Source organism: Drosophila arizonae, chromosome 5 (assembly GCF_054131065.1).
Source record: "Drosophila arizonae isolate 15081-1271.41 chromosome 5, UAZ_ARI_1.0, whole genome shotgun sequence".
Taxonomy (NCBI): Eukaryota; Metazoa; Arthropoda; class Insecta; order Diptera; family Drosophilidae; genus Drosophila; species Drosophila arizonae.
In genome coordinates, this window is record NC_142925.1 from 4,847,588 (window position 1) to 4,868,914 (window position 21,327).

At 38.2% G+C, this 21,327-nt stretch overlaps 4 protein-coding genes across 4 annotated transcripts; all 4 read left to right on the top strand.

Moving 5' to 3' along the window:
* The first annotated feature begins 1,092 nt into the window (after nt 1-1,092).
* On the top strand, nt 1,093-5,056 carry Or43a (Odorant receptor 43a). Its single transcript, XM_018013164.2, has 6 exons — nt 1,093-1,699; nt 1,768-2,035; nt 2,605-2,704; nt 2,764-2,865; nt 2,932-3,039; nt 3,137-5,056. Exons 1-6 carry the CDS (start codon nt 1,258-1,260, stop codon nt 3,239-3,241), a joined length of 1,125 nt encoding a protein of 374 aa, XP_017868653.1. The 5' UTR covers nt 1,093-1,257; the 3' UTR covers nt 3,242-5,056.
* Nucleotides 5,057-5,127: 71 nt separating this feature from the next.
* LOC108614847 (uncharacterized) lies at nt 5,128-7,896 on the top strand. Its single transcript, XM_018009068.2, has 4 exons — nt 5,128-6,328; nt 7,103-7,222; nt 7,284-7,601; nt 7,666-7,896. The coding sequence occupies exons 1-4, from the start codon at nt 6,164-6,166 to the stop codon at nt 7,825-7,827; spliced, it is 765 nt and encodes a 254-aa protein (XP_017864557.2). The 5' UTR covers nt 5,128-6,163; the 3' UTR covers nt 7,828-7,896.
* Nucleotides 7,897-9,153: 1,257 nt separating this feature from the next.
* LOC149268388 (uncharacterized) lies at nt 9,154-9,826 on the top strand. The gene is made up of 3 exons (XM_089469965.1): nt 9,154-9,232; nt 9,292-9,612; nt 9,674-9,826. Exons 1-3 carry the CDS (start codon nt 9,173-9,175, stop codon nt 9,824-9,826), a joined length of 534 nt encoding a protein of 177 aa, XP_089326091.1. The 5' UTR covers nt 9,154-9,172.
* A 1,752-nt stretch (nt 9,827-11,578) lies between these two features.
* LOC149268389 (uncharacterized) lies at nt 11,579-14,688 on the top strand. The gene is made up of 5 exons (XM_089469968.1): nt 11,579-11,623; nt 11,685-11,748; nt 12,498-12,652; nt 14,146-14,466; nt 14,536-14,688. Exons 1-5 carry the CDS (start codon nt 11,579-11,581, stop codon nt 14,686-14,688), a joined length of 738 nt encoding a protein of 245 aa, XP_089326094.1.
* The last annotated feature ends 6,639 nt before the right edge of the window (nt 14,689-21,327 follow it).

Here is a 21,327-nt window from a genome sequence, read left to right on the forward strand (position 1 = left end):
TATGTTATGCCAGTCGCTTGTTGATTTTTATATTGTTTTTTCTCTCTCTCTCTCTCCCTCTTTCTCTTCCTCTCGCTCTGCCTCTGTCGCTCTCGCTCTGTTTGTTTTTGTCTCTGGCCGCTGTCCACATGATAAGCGAGCGGTTCGGGTCCAAATATTTGGCTCTGGCATGTTTGCTCAGTTGTTTACGGATAATCCGCTTTTATTGTTTAATAAGTCATGTCTGCCTATCGCCGCACTGCCGGACAGCCTGGTCCATTGCCTGGCCCACTGCCTGATTGCTGCTGGCCACGTTATCGCCTCGTTAGCTTTTTGAAGGGATATTCGAATAGCAACCGAACAGCAGCGCCTGGCACATTTTTGTGCTGATGATGTCCTCTGTACGTGTGGAAAATCGATGCTTAAATTAAATACGGATTTGCATATGCAGAGCACAATTTGCGATTTAATCCTTAATCTTCTTGGCATCAGTTGTACCAAGGACTTTTTGTATGTATTAAAGGAAACATTGAAGCTTAAATACAATTTTAATTTTCAGCATTTTTGAGAATATAACATATTATCCAATTTCACTCACAGCTTTAGATTGAAATTTTGGATTTATATTACCTGTTCATTTTTAATTAAAAAAAAAGTATTATACATATATATATTTTTAATTTTGTAAAATTACTTTTTGTTTTTTTTTTTTTCTGTTTGTTTATTTTTTTTTTGTTTTTTATTTTTGTTCTTTTTAGATAATTTTTTTCACCTTCCTGTGATATCTTGTCTATTATATATTTCTAGGGACTCTTAGGGATTTATTAATCCAATTATCATTAGACTCGCTTATACTCCGCCAGGTTAAACGTTCTTGAATCTCAAGGTCATTTCCTTCTTCCTTTACAACAATGCATATTACATGAGATATATAAATGCATACTTATTATATAATTCACTGCATTAAAATCCAATTATATATAGATTCGATTATATATTCAAAGATTTGCTAGCTACAATTACATTACGAAGTGAATAGCTAACTGTCACAAAATGGAAATTTAGCCCTTACTTTGGCACTTCCATTGCATTTCCATTGCATTGCATTGTCGCACAGCCAATTTGGCAAATTATAGGCTAAGGGCAACGCCTCCAATTGCCAGAGGACAATTGGTTAAACGCCTTGCGAGTGCGCCAATAAAAGACATTTGCCGAGCACTCGGGGGCCACAGTGTCGAGTGGTGCTCCACGCCGGAAGTTGTGCAAAGTGGTGCGGTAATGGCTGAGGATATTGCTTTGGTGGCCATCAACGTGGGCATTTGGCGGCGTCTGGCGGTGCTCTATCCCAGTCCGGCGACCCGCTGGCGGAAGTACGCGTTTGTGTTGCCCGTTTGCCTGATGAATCTGATGCAGTTCATCTTCTTGCTGCGCATGTGGGGCGATCTGCCTGCCTTCATACTGAATCTGTTCTTCTTTTCGGCCATACTCAATGCCCTGATGCGCACGCTGTTCGTCATGTGGAAGCGTTTGGCGTTTGAGAAGTTTCTGGAGCAATTGACGCATATCTATCGGGAGATCGAGGCATCCAGCGATGAGTGCAGTCGAAATCTGTTGGCCATGGCCGTGGCCGAGTCGCGTCGCCTGGCCATATTCAATTTGACGGCCTCGTTTCTGGACATTTTGGGCGCACTAATCTTTGCTTTGTTTCTGGAGCAACGCAGTAAGCGGATAATGTTTGATAGGCTTTCCAGCTTAACAGTAATGAATACGCCCCCACCTGGCCAACAGCCCATCCGTTTGGCGTTGCCCTGCCGGGCATGGATATGCAGCGCACACCCGTCTACCAGATATTCTATGTGCTGCAGTTGCCCACTCCCGTGGTGCTCTCCATGATGTACATGCCCTTTGTCAGTCTATTTGCGGCCTTTGCGCTCTTTGGCCGGGCCTTGCTGCAGATATTGGCCCACAAGTTGTCACGCATCGGCCAGCTGCAGACGGAGGAGCAGCGCTATCAAATGTTGATTGCTTGCATTCAATTGCACATTACCATTGCCAGGTACTGTAGATGTCGAGTCTCACTATACACTGCACCCATTAAAAGTGGGAGAATACCTTTTCATCAATTTTTTTTTAATGTTACAGAGACTTACAAATACCAACCATATTGTAGGATTATCATGTAGTTTCACATAATATATTTCTATATAGTGTGCTTTAAAAATATACAAGTATAAATGAAATAAGTGCATAAAATATTTATCCTGAAACCGATTTCTCAGTTAGATTATGGAATGGATTTATTTATAAGCATATTTAATTTAATATTGAAGTCACATGCGTATATGACTATGACTAACCTATAGCCAAGCTGCTATAAATAAGTTTAATGATATACATATAAATATAAGTATCTATATATTTAGCTTTCCTCATAATCTCAATGAGTCGCAGTTTCCATATCGTTTTATTATGTTATTATGTTCTGCTTATTTGAACTTATATTCCAGCTCATTTCAAACTCAACTATGCTTACAGTACCTCGTAAATAATCTAACATAAGCATTAATAATCTAACATAAGCATTAACATTAAAAAGTAACAGTTTCTCTCTGACCTCAATTCCAGATATGTGCGTAATTTGACAGCACTGATCAGCTATATCATAGGGGCCGAGGCTCTGATCTTTGGCGGCATTATATGTGCGCTACTGTTCTGTTTAAATATAGTTGAGTTTCTCAAATTTCCACTATTCCAGTTTATTATATGCCGTTAATCCATTTCTAGATCACATCGCAAACTCAGATGATCTCAATAATCATGTATATCTTGACCATGCTCTATGTGCTCTACACCTATTACAATCGTGCCAACGATTTGATGATTGAGGTTAGCTGAGCCGAGATTGACAAACAAAAGAACCTTCAGTCAATTAACGGCTTTTCTCTTTTGCAGAGCTTGCGCGTCTCTCAGGCTGTTTACAATGTGCCGTGGCTGGAGTGTGGAATGGCTTTTCGGAGAACTCTTCTGATCTTTTTGATGCAAACGCAAAGGCCTTTGGTGGTGAGTGAGAGCCTCGCATGCATTTCATTTGGCAGATTCTAATCGAGGCTTTTGTGCATGCGCTCCATTTCATTTGGAGTCTGGTTTTCCCTTTCAGATAAAGGCAGGCCACGTTTACCCCATGACTTTGGCCATGTTTCAGAGTCTGCTGAATGCATCCTATTCGTATTTTACCATGTTGCGTGGCGTGACCAACAAATGAGCTGGAAGCCAAAAACTTTTCGGGCCATAAGCCAGGCAGCACCAGCAGAAGGAGAAGGAGGAGAAGCAGGAGACCGGGGGCACGGGGGCGTGGCAATCTGAGTAATGCAAAAAGTTGTTGTAGCTCGTTGTAGTCCGGGCATTTGCATATGCTATTCGTTTGCGTAGTTATTTTGAAAGGATTTAATCTGGCTGTTTGTACTCCGGACTACGGTCTGTAGTGTTGGCATGTAGATATAGTCGTAGTCATAGCATTTGTTGTTGTTGTTGTAGTTGTAGTTGTAGGTGTAGCTAGTGCGAGGCATCTGTGCAAATAGTTTGTAGCGTTGCCTGGGTGGGGAGGGCGACGTATTTCTGTTTGCTTTAAGTCTTTTGTATGCTTAGCAATGCTTCACTTAGTTGTTTTAAGCGCAGCTCATGCAATATCTAGTTTCGTTTTGTTGCCTGTGAGCTGGGCTATAGATGTTCTATTTAATTGCAAAGCTTGCTATAAATAGCTGAAAGCCAAATTGAGAACTATCAAATTCCAGTGCGGCCTAAAAGTATGCTGCAATAAATTGAATATACAATCAATCAAGCTAACAGTTTTATAAGCTTAAAATTTTTAATAAAATATAATAAATTGAGTAATAAAATTGATTTAGAAAGGCATGATAAACTCATAAAAGGGCAGGACTTATACATCGATTGTATATCATTAATTTCGCTTGAATTTAAGTTTATGTAATTGAGTATAGTCTAAAGATGTGTGTGTTAGGTCCGTTAAAAACAATGTAATGCTAACAATGAGCTGACGTAGTTAAAGACCTGCCGACTAATTTATGAGAATTGCATAGAAAGGCAGCAGTTAAAAGTTAACGTTGATTGCCGTTCAGTCTGCTTCATTCCGCAATAAAATAGGTTTACAATGAACATAAACGAATTGAATTCATGAGAATTGCATAGAAGATCAGCAGTTTATTTCGATTGGCAAACAGACTTGAATTCATGAGAATTGCATAGAGCAGCAGCAGTTAACTGCGATTGCCTTACATAATTTCACACTGAAATTTTGCTTGCGCTTTTTAATTAAAAGGGCCCAAACTCACTCGCTCATTGTCTGCTGCAGTTTAATTAACATTAGTCATCCTCTTTATTATGCAAACAAACAGCTTTCGCTACAAAAACAACAAGAACAAGAACAACAGCAGCAGCGTTTAATGCTGGCAAAAATAACAACTTAATTTAAAATTCATTATAACTGACACCAACTAGTTAAACAATTGTCGAGGCCATCCAACAACAAAGGACAATAACTAAACAGCAGCAGCAGCAGTAGCGGCAGCGGCAATAAAAACAACAACAATAAACCAACAACTGAGCGCGCTTGAATATTGAAATGAGCCTCGGTCGCACTTGAAATACGCAAATAAACTTCAAAGGCCAAGCGAAAGCTGAAGGACTGCACGCTGAGCGCGTCCTGTGTCTCCTACGGGCAGACAGGCGGACAGGCATACAGTTAGCCGGAAACCGCCTGGAGAGCGCATAAATAACGGACAGCGCAGGAGTCAGGCAGCGAAGCCGTGTAATAGTGGAACCGGCTTGCGTGGCGTATACTTAATTTTATTATGAGGTGTCAAGTGGGCCAGTCGACTCTTGGCTCTGGCTCTGGCTCCTGGCCTTTTGTTTGTGTTATTTATGTTGTTCCGCCATTCGGCGGCAGGTGAGCAGAGCCGCGCGTTGCTTGAACGCTGGGGGCGCGTATCGTTAGCCACCTGCGGTTGCAAAATGTAAACTTCCTTTAGGCATTTGCTTTTTAGTGCTAGTTGCGAGGCGCAGGCTAGCTAGGCCAAAAGGAAAGTAACGAACAGAAAAAATAAAATTGGAATATGCAAATGCCACAGGAAGTGTAACTGCGACACACAGACAGCCCATGTCCTGACCGAGCTCCGGGCTGTCTGTGCGCTGCATAAAATTAACAAGTTTTGTCGCCCCCAAATGGCTGACAAAAAAAAAAAGAAAAAAAAAAAAAAAACAACCGAAATGTTTCATTAGAGCCATGGCCATGAGCATGTTATTTACCAACAGCTGGCACTGCCAGCCGAACCCCTTGCACCACGCCCACGCCCCACGCCCCCACCCCTTGCCATGGCTTTGTTGTGGCGTCGCGTCAAAGGTGGCGCTGTTTTATAATTGAATTCATATGCCTCAATGGAAGCGGCAGGCGCCAGCTACACAGCAACCACAGCATTTGGCTGGGGGTTGCACACATTCTGCAGCCCAAAAAGGACCTCTCTGCGTGTGTGTGGGTGTATTTGCGTTTGTGTGTGTGTGTGTGTGTGTGTGTGTGCCATTTGGTGGCATTTCATTTAAATGGATTTTCAATTGCGGTTTGAACATTTTGCATAAATTGCTGTAATGAGTTTATTTCGAGGCAGCAAGTGGCTTCGCTTGCTTATGCCCGCCTCCACTCCGCCTCGCCACTCCGCCCTCCAGAGTCCCACCTCGTTTGCCTCATTTGCAATTGTCAACTGGCTGTCCGGGTCGACAGCTGTATTGACAGTTTGTGTTCGCTGTTAATATTAATTGTGGCGTTTTGCTTCTGATGCCATTAATAACATCAAATGGCTAAAGCAACAATCGAAGCCAAGCGAAACAGTTCAATCATTGACAAGAAACGTTAGTGAAAGAAATTACTTTAATTGCTCTATTAAATAACAGATAATGAGCAGTTAGCTATAAATTGCCATACTAAAAATGATCTTGGCAGCGTGTACAACACTCGATATGAAATTCATATTCAGTTTCAACTAGACTCTATTACAATGCAAATCAAATTGTGATTACTTTTATTCATTTGATCCAGTGTGAGCGTATTAGCAGAATTACTCAATCAAGTCTATAATTGATGGAAAACATTTCTGTTTTGTAGAATGCATCTATAATGAAGTTCACGAATGCGGTTTGTGAGCATTTCAATAAGACCCCGATTGCAATCACAGAGTGCCGACTGAGGGCTGTGAGTCGTAATGTAACTACATATAATTTCAATTCAACACTTCTTTATCCGATCACCGATGCTGCGCTTGAGGCGCAGTTCTTCAATAAGGTGACTATAAGCGGCTATAAGCCCTGACTATATAAGCTCAAATTCGATGGCTGTAAATTCTTAAAAAGACCCTGAAATTCTCTGGTAGCTTTAAAGATTATTCGAACCTGAATCATCCGTTGTTGGAAAGGACACAGTCAAGATCTGTTCATGATCTATCACATTCGAAGATTAGGATTAGCAACAAACAACGTTCACAATTCTATTGGTAAGTCGAAACACTATTCATGAAATGCTGAACACATGAACGAATTTCAAATGACATCTAATTATCATTATAAATAAATAAATAAATAATTATATACACATATAGATTTTTCTTTTCAAATACAGGTGAAGCACGTGTGTGGTTATGGTCCAAAAACAGCAAAGTTAATTATAAAATTGCTATTTTTGAATTTGGTCATGCAACAATGGGCAAGCCACGTAGGCAGGCCTAAAGTTTAACTATGTACATATCCGAAAAACTTTAAGTGGTTGGCTCTAAAATTAAGCTAGATTTTTGCTTACAAGTGCCTCAGAGAATTAAATACTTTTAACATTAATTTTAATATTAAGTTAAGTCAGTTATATATACAAAAATATTTATATTTTAAATTAGCTAATTATATGCAAGTTTTGTAATGCCAATTAAAACTATTATATTTTGAGCCGCACTATTTAGTCATTTGTTGAAATTCATAACAGGATCATTAGCTTTGTAATGAGAAAAAAACCAAAAACAAAAACAAAAACAAGAAGCAATTTTTTTAATATTAGTGAAAATTGATCAAGCGAAGAGTACGAATGAGATTTCATATACATTTGAAGCTGGTTAAAATCAATTTGACTGCCAGTGCGATGGAGCCCAGGCTGATGACTTTCTTACTTCTGGCAATAGTGCTACGCCACAGTGTGAGTATACGTCGAAGCTAAGCACACGATTTCACATAATGCAACTTATTTCATATTTAAGGATGCATCGGTCTTTAAATTTACGAATGCGGTTTGTAAGTCCTTGAATGCCACATTGCTCACCATCAACGAGTGTCGACTGAAGGCCATCAATCGGACTCGAACAGTGTATAATTTTTTTTCTACTCTGCATTATCCGGTGCATGATGTGACCGTTGAGTTTCAGCTATTCAAGAGGGCCAATGGATATAAGCCATGGCTATATAAGACTAAAATCAATGCTTGCCAGTTCCTAAAGAGGCCATACAGTCCGATAGTAATTATAATATTTAAGCTCATGAAGGACAACAGCAACTTCAACCATACGTGCCCTTACGTGGTGAGTGCCAGCGATTTATATTTTATGTTTGATTCATTAAAACTCTCATGCTGAAATCTTTCAGGGGCCGATGTTTATAAAGGATCTGTGTATTCAATCGGATAATCTTCCTCTAGTATTCCCCACTGGCGAATACTTAGTGGCATCCAAGTGGTACTCAGTAAAGAAATTAGCATTGGTGGTGGATTTATATTTCTCATTTGTTGAGGATCTAATAAATCAATAAACCCAAATGCACCGACTCAGGGCATTTTAGCGATAGTACAATTGTAGAGGCATTATTGTTTGTCTTGAGTGCAATCTCTTAAAACAAAAAATAGAAATGATTTAAATTATAAATTTATTCAATATTTAAGAATATCCGATCTATTATTTGTATTTTGGATAAATCGAAACCTATTTATTTGCTTTTGAAATTAAGAGGTCTACTACAAACGATGTATATTAAGGCTTGTACCATGGTATGCTAGGCTCCAAAGGAGCTCTTTAGCAGTATGCAGTTTCTTAACTGATGATTGTTTGTAAATCCCTATTAGTAAATCACAGGATTGCTATATGAACATATCATCAGTAATACGTTCAACTTCATAGCTAATTCATCAACTGACGCAATCACTTTTATAACGGAACTTGCCGGCATCTTGTGTTTGGCGCTGGAGCTTCGTGAATTGCCAGTATGTGGGCTCATCTCGACTATTGCAGCTCAACTGCCCTCGAGCCGTGCTCAGACGTTCTGGCGATCAACACACTGCCACTTCCAAATAAAACAAGTAAGAAAACTCTAGTCGAGACTGCTTGACTAGGAGATGCACTGAACCCTCTAAGCTGATATTCTACTCATTCTGCACTTCTTTTATGTACACATGCCTACACACGCACGTATAATCACGCGCCTAATGGGTTCAGGGTACAAAAACAAACATGAAATTAGGGCGTTTAATAGCCCCAAATGCCACTCACAACATATAACTATCGATATGGTCAATCGATATCTATATTCAAATAATTTTCTGACACGCATAAATGATTTGCAAATAATATTGAAAATTATTATTATTTTTGCACTCTGGTGATTATTTAATAGCACCGGTACAACCTCACATAAATGCAGAAAATTCAAAATATATTGTGATACTTCATTATCTGAACTCAGGAACTTTGGATATGTGTTTTATTTTCACAGAGGATCTTATAATAATAAGCAATCAATTAAAATGTTTGTAAGCACTGTATATATACAACATACATATTTTTAACATATTATACTAAAACTACTTTGCTAAGGTACTTAAACACGTTAGAGGTTTCTTTGTGAGAGTATCAGATTTGCCAGTGGCACGTTTTACTGATTGCTGAAATGAATTATTGGGCTATTATTTACAATGATCAAATGATCGATTTTAGTTAATTACTCCATTATATTATGGTTTATATTTGTAATTCATACTATATTTTAAGCGGAATCAGCAGTCTAGTCGACCATACAAAATACAAAATAAAAATATTAATTGTCATTTAAGCTTTTTATTGAGGAGCTTCATCTAATGACAGTCAAATGACGTCGAAACACGATGGACTGTAGAACGATTTTTGTTGGACTGCTGATAATATTTTTAACGCAAAACCTTTTGGTGAGTCCTGAAGTCTATATAACACATTATATGTAACCGTGTGTAATATTATACAACAGGACGCTGCACAATTTAGATTTACAAATTTCGTCTGTGAGAATGCCAACATATCATGGCTTAACGTTACCGAGTGCCGACTGCGTGCTGTTAGCCGTAATGTGACGAATTTATATTTTAATACGACATTGCTGCATCCAGTTTTAAGAGATGTGCTGGTTAAGGGTCAGATATTTAAACGTGCAAACGGCTACAAGCCGTGGCTGTACACGGCATCCATCGATGGTTGCCGATTTTTAAAGAGACCTTATAGTCCAGTTGCAATAATTGTCTATAAGATGTTCAAGAAACATACAAACTTGAACCACACCTGTCCAATCGAGGTACGTAGCAAAGGCATTAGACTTCCATTTATTGTTTAACTCACAACGCGTATTTTTGCAGGACTATGTAGCGGTTCAGGATTTTAATTTGAATATGAAAAATCTACCACACGCTTTACCCACGGGTGATTATCTATTGCGATTGGATTGGATTTTCAGTATGAAATTGCAATTGACAACAAAGCATTACTTTGAATTCGTAGAGGACTTATGAGTCGACTAGATAAGTGAAAGCAAATATAAAATATAAAGTAAATATTTAAAATAAATATTATTAGCTTAATTAAATTTCATTTAGACTATTTCTGTGCTGAATAGTGATGTAGCTCTAAAATTGTACTGATTGGGGCCTCCCTTACACAATATATCAATATATTCTGCACCCTATTGTTAGCAAAGGTCAGCTGGCCATGTCTATTGAGATGTGAAATAACTCTGAAATGCGACCAATTGCAAACTCTCATTGATGAGCCAATTGAGCGATTATAACTGCTCAATAATTATATACGAACAAACGAGCCATAGAACTACATGTATTATATCTAGTAATATTTTGCTGGAAGTTATTCGCAATACTTCGATATGGGCATCAAGTTCCTTGTATCTGGGCTGCTGTTTCTATTAATGGCACTGCATCTCGGTTTAAATGTGAGTAAAGGATAAAATATATGATTTAATTCAATTCGATTCTGTAATATTGTATTTAGGATGCCGTTATATTCAAGTTTACGAATGCCGTCTGCGTCAATCATAATGAATCTTGGATCAGTCTGCATTTGTGTCGACTGCGAGCTATTAGTCGCAATAGGAATACTTTCAATTTGAATTAATCTCTCAATTATCCTGTGTCTTATGTAACTATCAAAATTCAAGTATTTAAGAAAGCCAATGAATATAAGCCATGGTTCTTCACAGCAAGCGTCGTCATCTTGTGTTTGGCGCTGGAGCTTCGTGAATTGCTAGTATGTGTGCTCATCTCGACTATTGCAGCTCAACTGCCCTCGAGCCGTACTCAGACGATCTGGCGACTTAATACATTGCCACTTCCAAATAAAAATCGAACACGGACTACACTCAGAAATTATGGCGTTTAATAGCCCCGAATGCAACTCACAACATATAACTATCTCTATGGTCAATCGATATCTATATTCAAATAATTTTCTGACACGCATAAATGTATACAACATAATTAATTTTAGTATATTATACTAAAACTACTTTGACAGTGTTCTTGACGATTTTTCATTTGCTAAGGTACTTAAACGCGTTGGAGGTTTCTTGGTTAGGGTATCAGGTTTGCCAGTGGCACGTTTTACTGATTGTTGAAATGAATTATTGGGCTATTATTTACAATGATAATTATGTTATATGCTCCAATCAAATGATCGGTTTTAGTTAATTACTCCTTTATATTATGGTTTATATTTGTAATTCATATTATATAGTGATTTTATGCGGAAACAGCTGTCTAGTCGACCATACAAAATACAAAATAAAAATATTAATTGCCATTTAAGCTTTTTATTGAGGAGCTTCATCTAATGACAGTCAAATGACGTCGAAACACGATGGACTGTAGAACGATTTTTGTTGGACTGCTGATAATATTTTTAACGCAAAACCTTTTGGTGAGTCCTGAAGTCTATATAACACATTATATGTAACCGTGTGTAATATTATACAACAGGACGCTGCACAATTTAGATTTACAAATTTCGTCTGTGAGAATGCCAACATATCATGGCTTAACGTTACCGAGTGCCGACTGCGTGCTGTTAGCCGTAATGTGACGAATTTATATTTTAATACGACATTGCTGCATCCAGTTTTAAGAGATGTGCTGGTTAAGGCTCAGATATTTAAACGTGCAAACGGCTACAAGCCGTGGCTGTACACGACATCCATCGATGGTTGCCGATTTTTAAAGAGACCTTATAGTCCAGTTGCAATAATTGTCTATAAGATGTTCAAGAAACATACAAACTTGAACCACACCTGTCCAATCGAGGTACGTAGCAAAGGCATTAGACTTCCATTTATTGTTTAACTCACAACGCGTATTTTTGCAGGACTATGTAGCGGTTCAGGATTTTAATTTGAATATGAAAAATCTACCACACGCTTTACCCACGGGTGATTATCTTTTGCGATTGGATTGGATTTTCAGTATGAAATTGCAATTGACAACAAAGCATTACTTTGAATTCGTAGAGGATTTATGAGTCGACTAGATAAGTGAAAGCAAATATAAAATATAAAGTAAATATTTAAAATAAATATTATTAGCTTAATTAAATTTCATTTAGACTATTTCTGTGCTGAATAGTGATGTAGCTCTAAAATTGTACTGATTGGGGCCTCCCTTACACAATATATCAATATATTCTGCACCCTATTGTTAGCAAAGGTCAGCTGGCCATGTCTATTGAGATGTGAAATAACTCTGAAATGCGACCAATTGCAAACTCTCATTGATGAGCCAATTGAGCGATTATAACTGCTCAATAATTATATACGAACAAACGAGCCATATAACTACTTTGTATAATATCTAGTAATATTTTGCTGGAAGTTATTCGCAATACTTCGATATGGGCATCAAGTTCCTTGTATCTGGGCTGCTGTTTCTATTAATGGCACTGCATCTCGGTTTAAATGTGAGTAAAGGATAAAATATATGATATAATTCAATTCGATTCTGTAATATTGTATTTAGGATGCCGTTATATTCAAGTTTACGAATGCCGTCTGCGTCAATCATAATGAATCTTGGATCAGTCTGCATTTGTGTCGACTGCGAGCTATTAGTCGCAATAGGAATACTTTCAATTTGAATTTATCTCTCAATTATCCTGTGTCTTATGTAACTGTCAAAATTCAAGTATTCAAGAAAGCCAATGGATATAAGCCATGGTTCTTCGCAACAAGCATCGATGGCTGTCGCTTCCTGAAGAGGCCCTACAATCCTGTTGCAATCATTGTTTTCAAGCTGTTCAAGGAATTCAGCAACTTGAATCACACCTGTCCCTACAGTTCAGTAAGTAAGCAAATGGTATATTTTAAATAGCTTCAGTGAAGTAATTTCTGCCTTATAGGGTCCGATCATAATAAAAGGATTCTATTTGCGTCACGAGAAATTACCAAATGGAATGCCAACTGGTGATTATCTATTGGCATTGGAATTTCTGTTTAATAATATGACTCAATTGGAAACGAATATATATTTTGCCTTCATTGAGGATCTTTTGACATCATAAAATGGATTTGCAACTTTAATTTTTATCAACTTATAATTGAGAAAGAGAGTTTTCAATCTCATTATTTTGTTAACACATAAAAGCAATAAGTCATATAATGAAAATAATACAGAAGTTAAGTTTTTTAATCAAGTCTCTTAAGATTTTAGAGCTACAATTTCGAATTTATATATATTTTAAGCAATCGAAAAATATTATACAAATATATAAAATATAATAGAAATATCGAATCTAATGTATTTCACGGTCGTTAAGCGATTATCTTAAACTGTAAATAATCTATATAATCTATAATGTATAAATAATTATATTAATATATTTCTAATATCATATTTAATTGAATATAAATTATTTTTTGTTATATATATTAGGGTTATGCCAACTAGAAAATTAATTTTCGAATTTTTGGTTTCCTTGAATTACAATCTAGATTCAGCAACAATAAGCTTTGGTTTCCTATTTACGAGATCCATAGATAGCTGCAACATATACTTTATTGCTGTATGCTCTGCGTTGATAATCAATGTGGTTTTCAGATTATTTTTAAACAATTTGTATTCGTTGAAGCGAGTGAAAAAAAATCCAGTTACCTATTTTTTTTTTTATACCCTGAACCCATTGAAATGCGAAATCAGGTTAAATTGGTTTTGTGAAAAGTATGTAACAGGCAGAGGGAATCATTGCAGACGAGCTTAATCCGTCCGTCGGTTCGTCTGTATGAGCAAGTTGATCTCAGAAGTTATAAAAGCTAGAGAGCTAAACTTTGCATGTTTATCATATTTTTCGATAACTCATCCAACTCATCCATTTATTGAGAATAATCGATAAATTTATTTTGTTTTTTTCTGCCTAATTTGAACACTTTCAGATCTGGAGACTTCAGATTTACTGTGTATATACATTTGATGAACACGAAGATTTATTAAATTACAGATTTTGGATACCATGCCCACTTCGCCTACAAGTACTTGAGTGGTGATTTTTATTTTACATACAGTTTGACCTTTGAATGCGCAAGTCTAGTATATTCCATCAGCAGAGTATACTTATTGAGTGTATTGGGCCGAATAATGTATTTATAATTGTCTGTTAAAGCCATTGAAATAAAATTAAAGAGTAAAATTAAAATCAAACATAATTTATACGCGATGGACAACAGATCGATTTTGTTTGGAATCGTGCTAGTATTTTTCGCGTTAAGACTGCATGTGAGAGAGACCCACTTCTATAATCATATGAGTATATATATATGCATATATAATCTCATTCACAGCAAGCTGTACAATTTAAATTCACAAATTTCATTTGCGAAACAATCAATAAATCGTGGATTGACGTTACTGAATGCAGACTGCACGCTATTAGCCGTAATATGACGTATTTTAACCTGAATCTGACATTGCTACATCCAGTTGAGAGAGATGTGGTGGTTGGTGGCCAGTTATTTAAACGTGCAAATGGCTACAAGCCATGGCTTTATAAAGTATCCTTAGATGCTTGTCAATTTGTTAAGAAACCCCACAATCCCATTGCAATAATTGTTTACAAGATGTTCAAGCAATATTCAAATTTAAACCACAGTTGTCCTTACAAGGTGAGTGGAAAATGTGATAGTTTTTCACTTCAAGTGTATCATACCATATGTGATTTTATTCTTTGACAGGGTATTATATTGGTCCAGAAATTTTCTTTGAGGTTGGACACCCTACCACATGCTATACCAACGGGTGATTATCTATTGCAATTGGATTGGATAATCAGTAAGAAATTGCAATTCGTTACAAAGGCGTACTTCAAATTCGTAGAGGATTTATAGAAGCAATTGACTATTTTACAAATTGAATTGAATATTTTCAAATAAATTAATCAAATTAACTTTAATGTTGACTTTCTCGGAGGCATGAATAGCTTAATATTGATGATATCATGGTCGCAGAGCAGACAAGTTTAATTCGCCCCCTCCACTGGGTATATATTGTATATAGCTCTCTAGCCGTACTAAGTAGACCATTGCCATTGTCTTTGGGACCATTTTGAAATCTCGCATAAGCAAAGCATTCATTTTCCAATTATTTATTGATAGCTATGTGTGCGTGTGTGTGTGTGTTTGTGCAATAGCTAAACTACAGTCGAAATACCTACCCCCTGGCAGCAGCAATCACCTGCAATAAATCTTTTGCCTCTGGCCTGGACTCAGCTGCATGGGGAGCCACAGATGGCTGTGGTTCGTCTGGACTGGCTTTGGCTTGCAAGGTGGCACGGCAATGTCTGGCAGTTGTCTGCAAAATATTTGCATTTTCACTTTTGATTTATTATTGTCATTGCCGTGTGTAAATTGCCAAAGCAAAGGTGCCAACAAGCAGCAGCCACAGAATGTGTCTGTCTATATATATGTGTGTGTGTGTGTGTGTGTGCATGTGTGTGCTGCGTTGACAAGGACACATTATGTTGGCCAAATGAATGGTAATTGCGGCACTGAAACAAGTAATTGAAGTGCAATTCGTTCAAGCTCCTCAAATAGATACGTTGCCTGCGGTTGAGCCACCCACACTCTCATACACACACACACACACACCCACAGTAGAGCCACTCGACTTGCAGCGCTTATTTAGTTTGCCACACTTCGATTAGTGCGCCTGTCTGTTGCACTTTCAAGTTAAAGTCGAGTTTGCTAATTACAAGTTCAAATTGGCCTGGCAAGCGTACAAGTTTTGCTTCCAGCTCTCTGCGTACGCTGCCATTGCCTATTACTTCCGCCTCTATGCAATTTCCGCTTGGCGCTGCCTAAGCAGCTTGCCAGCAAAATGTCAACATTATATGGCCGCAAGACGAGGCAATAATGACAACAGCATGAAAGGACCGAGCACAACATAACCAGATAATTACACAGCTAGCTGTCCGGGCGGTGTCCTCCTTGAAAGCGCTGCCAGCCACAAAGTGGAAAATGACAAAATAAAAAACCACAAGCGGAAAATTAACAGGCAGGCAGGCAGGCAGGCGACCTACCGCCTGGCCCATACATTTGGCCAAAATAGAATGTCTGGCTCTTAAAGCAGTTGGACTGCCTTCGAGTTAAAGACAAATGCCAACTCATTTCTAGCTGCGGGCAGCTAGAACTTTATCAAGATGCCTATCGCCGGCAAATGCCAAATTCCTGTTTAACAAAATTCCAAACTTCGACATTTCGTACATTTTTGACTGTCTGTGCGCGCTGTAAGCGAGCCACCCAACAAACCAATCTCCCAACATCTATCTCTCTCTCTCTCTCTCTCCCCGTACACAGCCGGCAGCTACATTTAAATGTGCCGCCAAGTCTCGGCTGTGGCTGTGTGGCTCGCAACCACCTGGAAACCACCCGTGTGGATGCTGCCGCCGTCTGGCACTGATTTCATGCTGTATAACCTTCGATATGCGAATGGCAAACAACGTTTAGCGCTTTGCCAGCCGACAAGTGTGGCTCCGCACCTCGAGGGCTTCAAATCCAGCACGGCGCGTATACGCAATATTTACGACTCCACTCGTACAGGAGTTTTTTTTTCCCTTGTTTTTTTTTTTTTTAGTCAGTTTGCCGTGAGGGTTGCAAGCGCTCAACAATTTTGGCATTTCCATACATCAAATATTTATGCCATATTTTAGCTATTGCGACAATGAGTTAAATCTGATGGAATTCGAAAGCTCTGTTTGCTGAGCCGCAGCGTCTGCGATAATAAAGTTTAAAGCTGATAAACGTTTTGGCAATCAAATTATGCGCATAACCAGATGAGGGAAAAGGTAACGAAATTGTTGTGAATTTGTGGCAGTGTGTGTGTGAGTAAGAGAGATAGAGATAGCTGTGTGTGTAGCAATATTTAGATAGGAATTTAGCTGAGGGCATGAACTAGACACAGTTAAGGGTTCGTTTGAAGTAAGTTTGAGAATGAGTGAATATATTTGATATGAATGTGTACCTCGGAATAGAGGCTGATGGAAAAATAAAATAATATATTTTAGAATGCGTTTACAATATACATAGAATATATGTATATAGAAAACATGCAGTTAGTGTAAATATAAATACTTATTCATCGTATGAGCAAACAATTTAGATAGTTTAGAATTTATAGTAAGTTGACTTCTTTCTCTTTTTATTAGTATGCTTAAATTTTTATATGTATTTGATAAATTTAAATATATTATTTAAGCCATAGAATGCATAGGGTGTGTATAGAAGACTTTATACAATGTAACTATCACAGATAATGTATAAGGGGATATTTGATAAATTTTTAGTCGAGACCTAATCTAGTAGGTCTGCTGCCTGAGTCTTCTCCTAGTTTTAGTATAAGGGCTAGAAGATCTGCAGTAAGCTAACCTCTTCTGGTTGACTGCCTCCTATAAAATTTGAGGGCATAAAGATTATTTTCATATCTCAAATTGAACTTCAACAAAATAAATCTCTATTTCACACTTCTATACAAACAAAGTACTCGTTCATAAATTCCAATATTTCATAATCTATGCTCATTTGCATGGTAATCAAGATTTTAAGATTAATTCTCTCCAAGTACTAAGAAGCTTAAGCATGCAACACTGTATGATTGCAAGCATGTAGGCCTAACTAGTGTATTGGCCACAATTCCAAGCCTGGTAATCCGTATTCATTTGCATTTAATCCATGCTTTGACAGTGACAAATTTATGCATTTAGCCAAAGCTGAGCGACAAATTGAATTTGTGCAGCAAAATGCAAGACGGCTGCAGAGCGAGCAGTACAATATGCTCTCCTGGCAATCCTCGGCACATGATATTGTTATTTTTGGCGTAATTAAAAACCCATGAAAGCGACGACCAAACAACTAGCCACAATCGCATGAGCAGACAGACAGACACACAGTCAAACGGAGTGTGTGGCAAAGTAAACATGAGCGTATTGATGATGGGAGCTGCTCGCATGGCAAAAACTTTCATATCAATTTAAAGCCAAAGTAATGAAAAAGTAACGAGGAGGAGCTGGCAAAAAAGGAAATGCTGAAAGAAACGAAAGAGCAAACGAAATGGAACGTATAGACAAAGCATATTTACACAAGCACAAGTAGACGCAGGACCAAGCAGGACAACGTTGACGATGACGATGATGATGATGATGATGATGATGATGATAATATTGCTACTGCTGATGATATTGTTGTTGGCAGCGCACAAAGCAACGCTTATGACAAGCAACTTCCCAAAAAGAATGAAAAGAGAGAACGCCCACTGGACAGATCTAAGAATGCTGTTTACACACGCAGGACCTCCTGCTGCAAACGGTGGGCGCGTCTGCAGGCGAACGAAATTAAAAACCAATAAAAAGCTGCACACGAAATTAAAAATTATGTTTTCCTTTTTACATTTTATTGCTGCACAACAACAGCAGTAAAAAACATTGTAGAAACGCATTAAAAAAGACCAAGAAAATAACAAAAAAATTGTAAAACATAAAACGCAAAGTTTTCGCTTTAATACAGTTGGGAAAATATGCTAAAAAACATAGCAGAACTTTTTATTTTCATGAGCAGTGTGTGAAAGGGTGGCTTGATTGGGTCATAGCTTATGCAATGCAAGAAAGATGAAAGCGAGAAGCAGGATGGTGAAAGAAAATAAGATAGAAAAGGAGAGAAATATACAGTCAAAATAAGTGAAGCTCTAGAGGAATATGGTATATATAAGTATATATTTATATAATTTCTCCTACATTTACTCGGTATATGTATTATATATAGTAGCTAAAGACTTCTTGGAATTATTAGTTTAATTTAGAGTATGATTATCTCTTGTAGTTCCTCAACTTACTATTTGTGAATGGCATTGATTGACTATTCTCTTAGTTAGGGTATTTACTCAGTCGACCTTTATATTAACTTACATATTCCGCTTGTTTTGGAACGCTGTAAACTTTTACAATTAAGCAAAGGAATAAAAGTTATGCGCGCTTCTAAATTGTTGCTGTGCATTTCGATAATTGAATATTTGAGCTAAGCTGCAGACAGTTAAAAAAGGGAATGAATAAAAATATAGCATACATTTCAGCGCCACGGCAACGGCGGTTAATTGACGTCGAAGCAGTTGATGTAAGGCCATGCCTATGCGTATACATGGATATGCATATATAGTCTTAGTTTATCTGGCATTTGGCATGCATAGTAAAATGTTCAGTTCGTTTGGCCGCCATTCATTGTGAGCAATTAAACAGCCAGCCAGTCGGGGTCGAGTCATTCGTTTAATTTACTACCTGCACTTCAGCCAATGGCCGACATAGCTCCCTTTTATAGCAGCGCCTACCAGCCAGGTCCACTGCATAGCTCTGGGCCATGAATAATTTAAGCAAATCGCCGGCTCTTTTCCGTCTGTACGTGTCGACTGTGTGGGATTAGACGGCATTTGCATATTTTAATTATTTAGATTGTTGTGTTCAGCTACTTACGCGTCGCACTGTCTCTGACTGCGACTGTGCGTAGCGTCTAACGGATGTTCAAGCGGAACTGTCGGCGACGCCAGACAGCCCCCAAAAAAACATACCCGAAAAAAAAAGGAAAAACCAGTCGAAACTTAATTAAAAGCCGTCGCTGCTGCTGACTTGGGCGCTGCAATCCTAATCGGTAACTGGTGCTATCAATAGGTGGAGCTAGAGGTAGTTAATTTAAGAAACATAAGAAATCTAGGAAATAATTGTTGTACTAATTTCCGATAGATAAAGGCGTAGCTGTGTTATTTTAAAATATTATTGTATTTACATATATTTATTTAAAGAAATATTCCCGGTGATTATGGGTCTATTAGTCTATGAGCAATGAGTTCTGGTCGTTAACTTTTTAATTTTTGTATCAAGAGCAAAAACTATAAAAACATTAAAGGTTTGCATAGCTCGCAAATTTGTTAACCAAAAACTAACCACGACCAAATTTAAGTTAAGCCAATAACGCTACCAACAAAAAGAAAATAAGAAAACATTCATAAGCATTTGTGGCTGGCTTTGGCCAATAAACACATTACAGTTGCCAGTTGCCAGTTGCCAGTTGCCAGAGCCAATCATAAATTCATAATGAAATATGAGCGAGTGGCCAAAAGATACATTGGCCAAGCCAAAAGCTAGCCAACTACGGCGAGCCAACAATAACAACTGTTAGACAACAATGTCTAGTAATAAATAGATAGAGAGAGGGGATGGTGAGAGGGGGGTTGAGCGGGTGCTATAGAGAGTGAGTTTCTATGTAGTTGCAGTAGTTTTGGTATTTGGAAAAGTGTAGCCGTAAAACCAGGCGCTGCGACCGGCTGGGGCATTACTTTTATGATTATTTGTAACGTCTGTTGCTGTTGCTGTTGTTGTTGCTGTTGCTGTTGTTGTTGTTGTGGTTGACTTACAGCCAAAGTGACTTGAACAGCACATATGGAGACGCTAGTCGAGTCTAGTCTAGTCCGTGTCCGGGTCAGCGCACAGCAGCGCGGCAGCTTTAATTAGATTTGCACATTAGGCGACAAGCACGGGGTGAGGGAAGGCGGCTAATGATACTCGCATCGCTTATGCGTTGCACGCAGCATGCGGGCTGCGGCGGCGGGGGTGGAATGAACTGTTTATGGCCAGAGCTGGGAGACTGACTAAAGTGCACAGATAGCAGCACCAAAGCAGCTTCCAGCTAGTTCCATCAATAAGGCTTTATTTAATTTCGTGGCTCGCTATCTCAGGGCAACAAAACTTGGCTGCCTCCGTCTGACCAGACGCCTATACACGTGCACATGATTATTATTATTAGTTATGATGATATATCCTTTTTTATATGTGTGTAACCTTGTGTGTGTGTGGGTGTGTGTGGGCTAGCCTAGCCTAGCCTGGCCAAATATTAATAATTGTTGCCTGTTTCCATATACTATATATATATATATTTTTTTTTTTTCTATTTGCAGCCGTCGACGAAACACGCTAAAAATTAATTAAACGTTCGGCAACGTAGGGGGCGTGGCACACACAGGCGGGGGCGGACTGGCCGGGACTATGGGTAGGTGTAAATATTTTTGCTTGGCCATTTCGTGGTTATTTATGCGCTTGATGTTTTGGGCTGTTTTTACAGCCGAAGCCGAGGCCGCCCTTCGCCTGCTCTCATAAAGGCCAAACGGGTCTGCACTTGATTCATGTGCTTTGTTGTTGTTGTGTTGCTTGTTATTGTTGCTGCTGTTGTGGAAACAGCACGCACTCCATATTGGCAATTTATATTTGTATTAATTAATGGGCCAGTAAACAATTGCTGCAGGCAACGCCATTAGCACGCAGCTAGGGTTTGAGTAAATATACAGAGCATGGCGTAAATATGGAAGAGAATGGAATGTATATGATGAATATACATATATGTCTATGTATATGTATTGAGAATGCAGAAGGATACGCATTTTTTGCTTTTATTTCTGCTGCGAGCTAATAACAGTCGGGCTAGGCAATTGTGCAA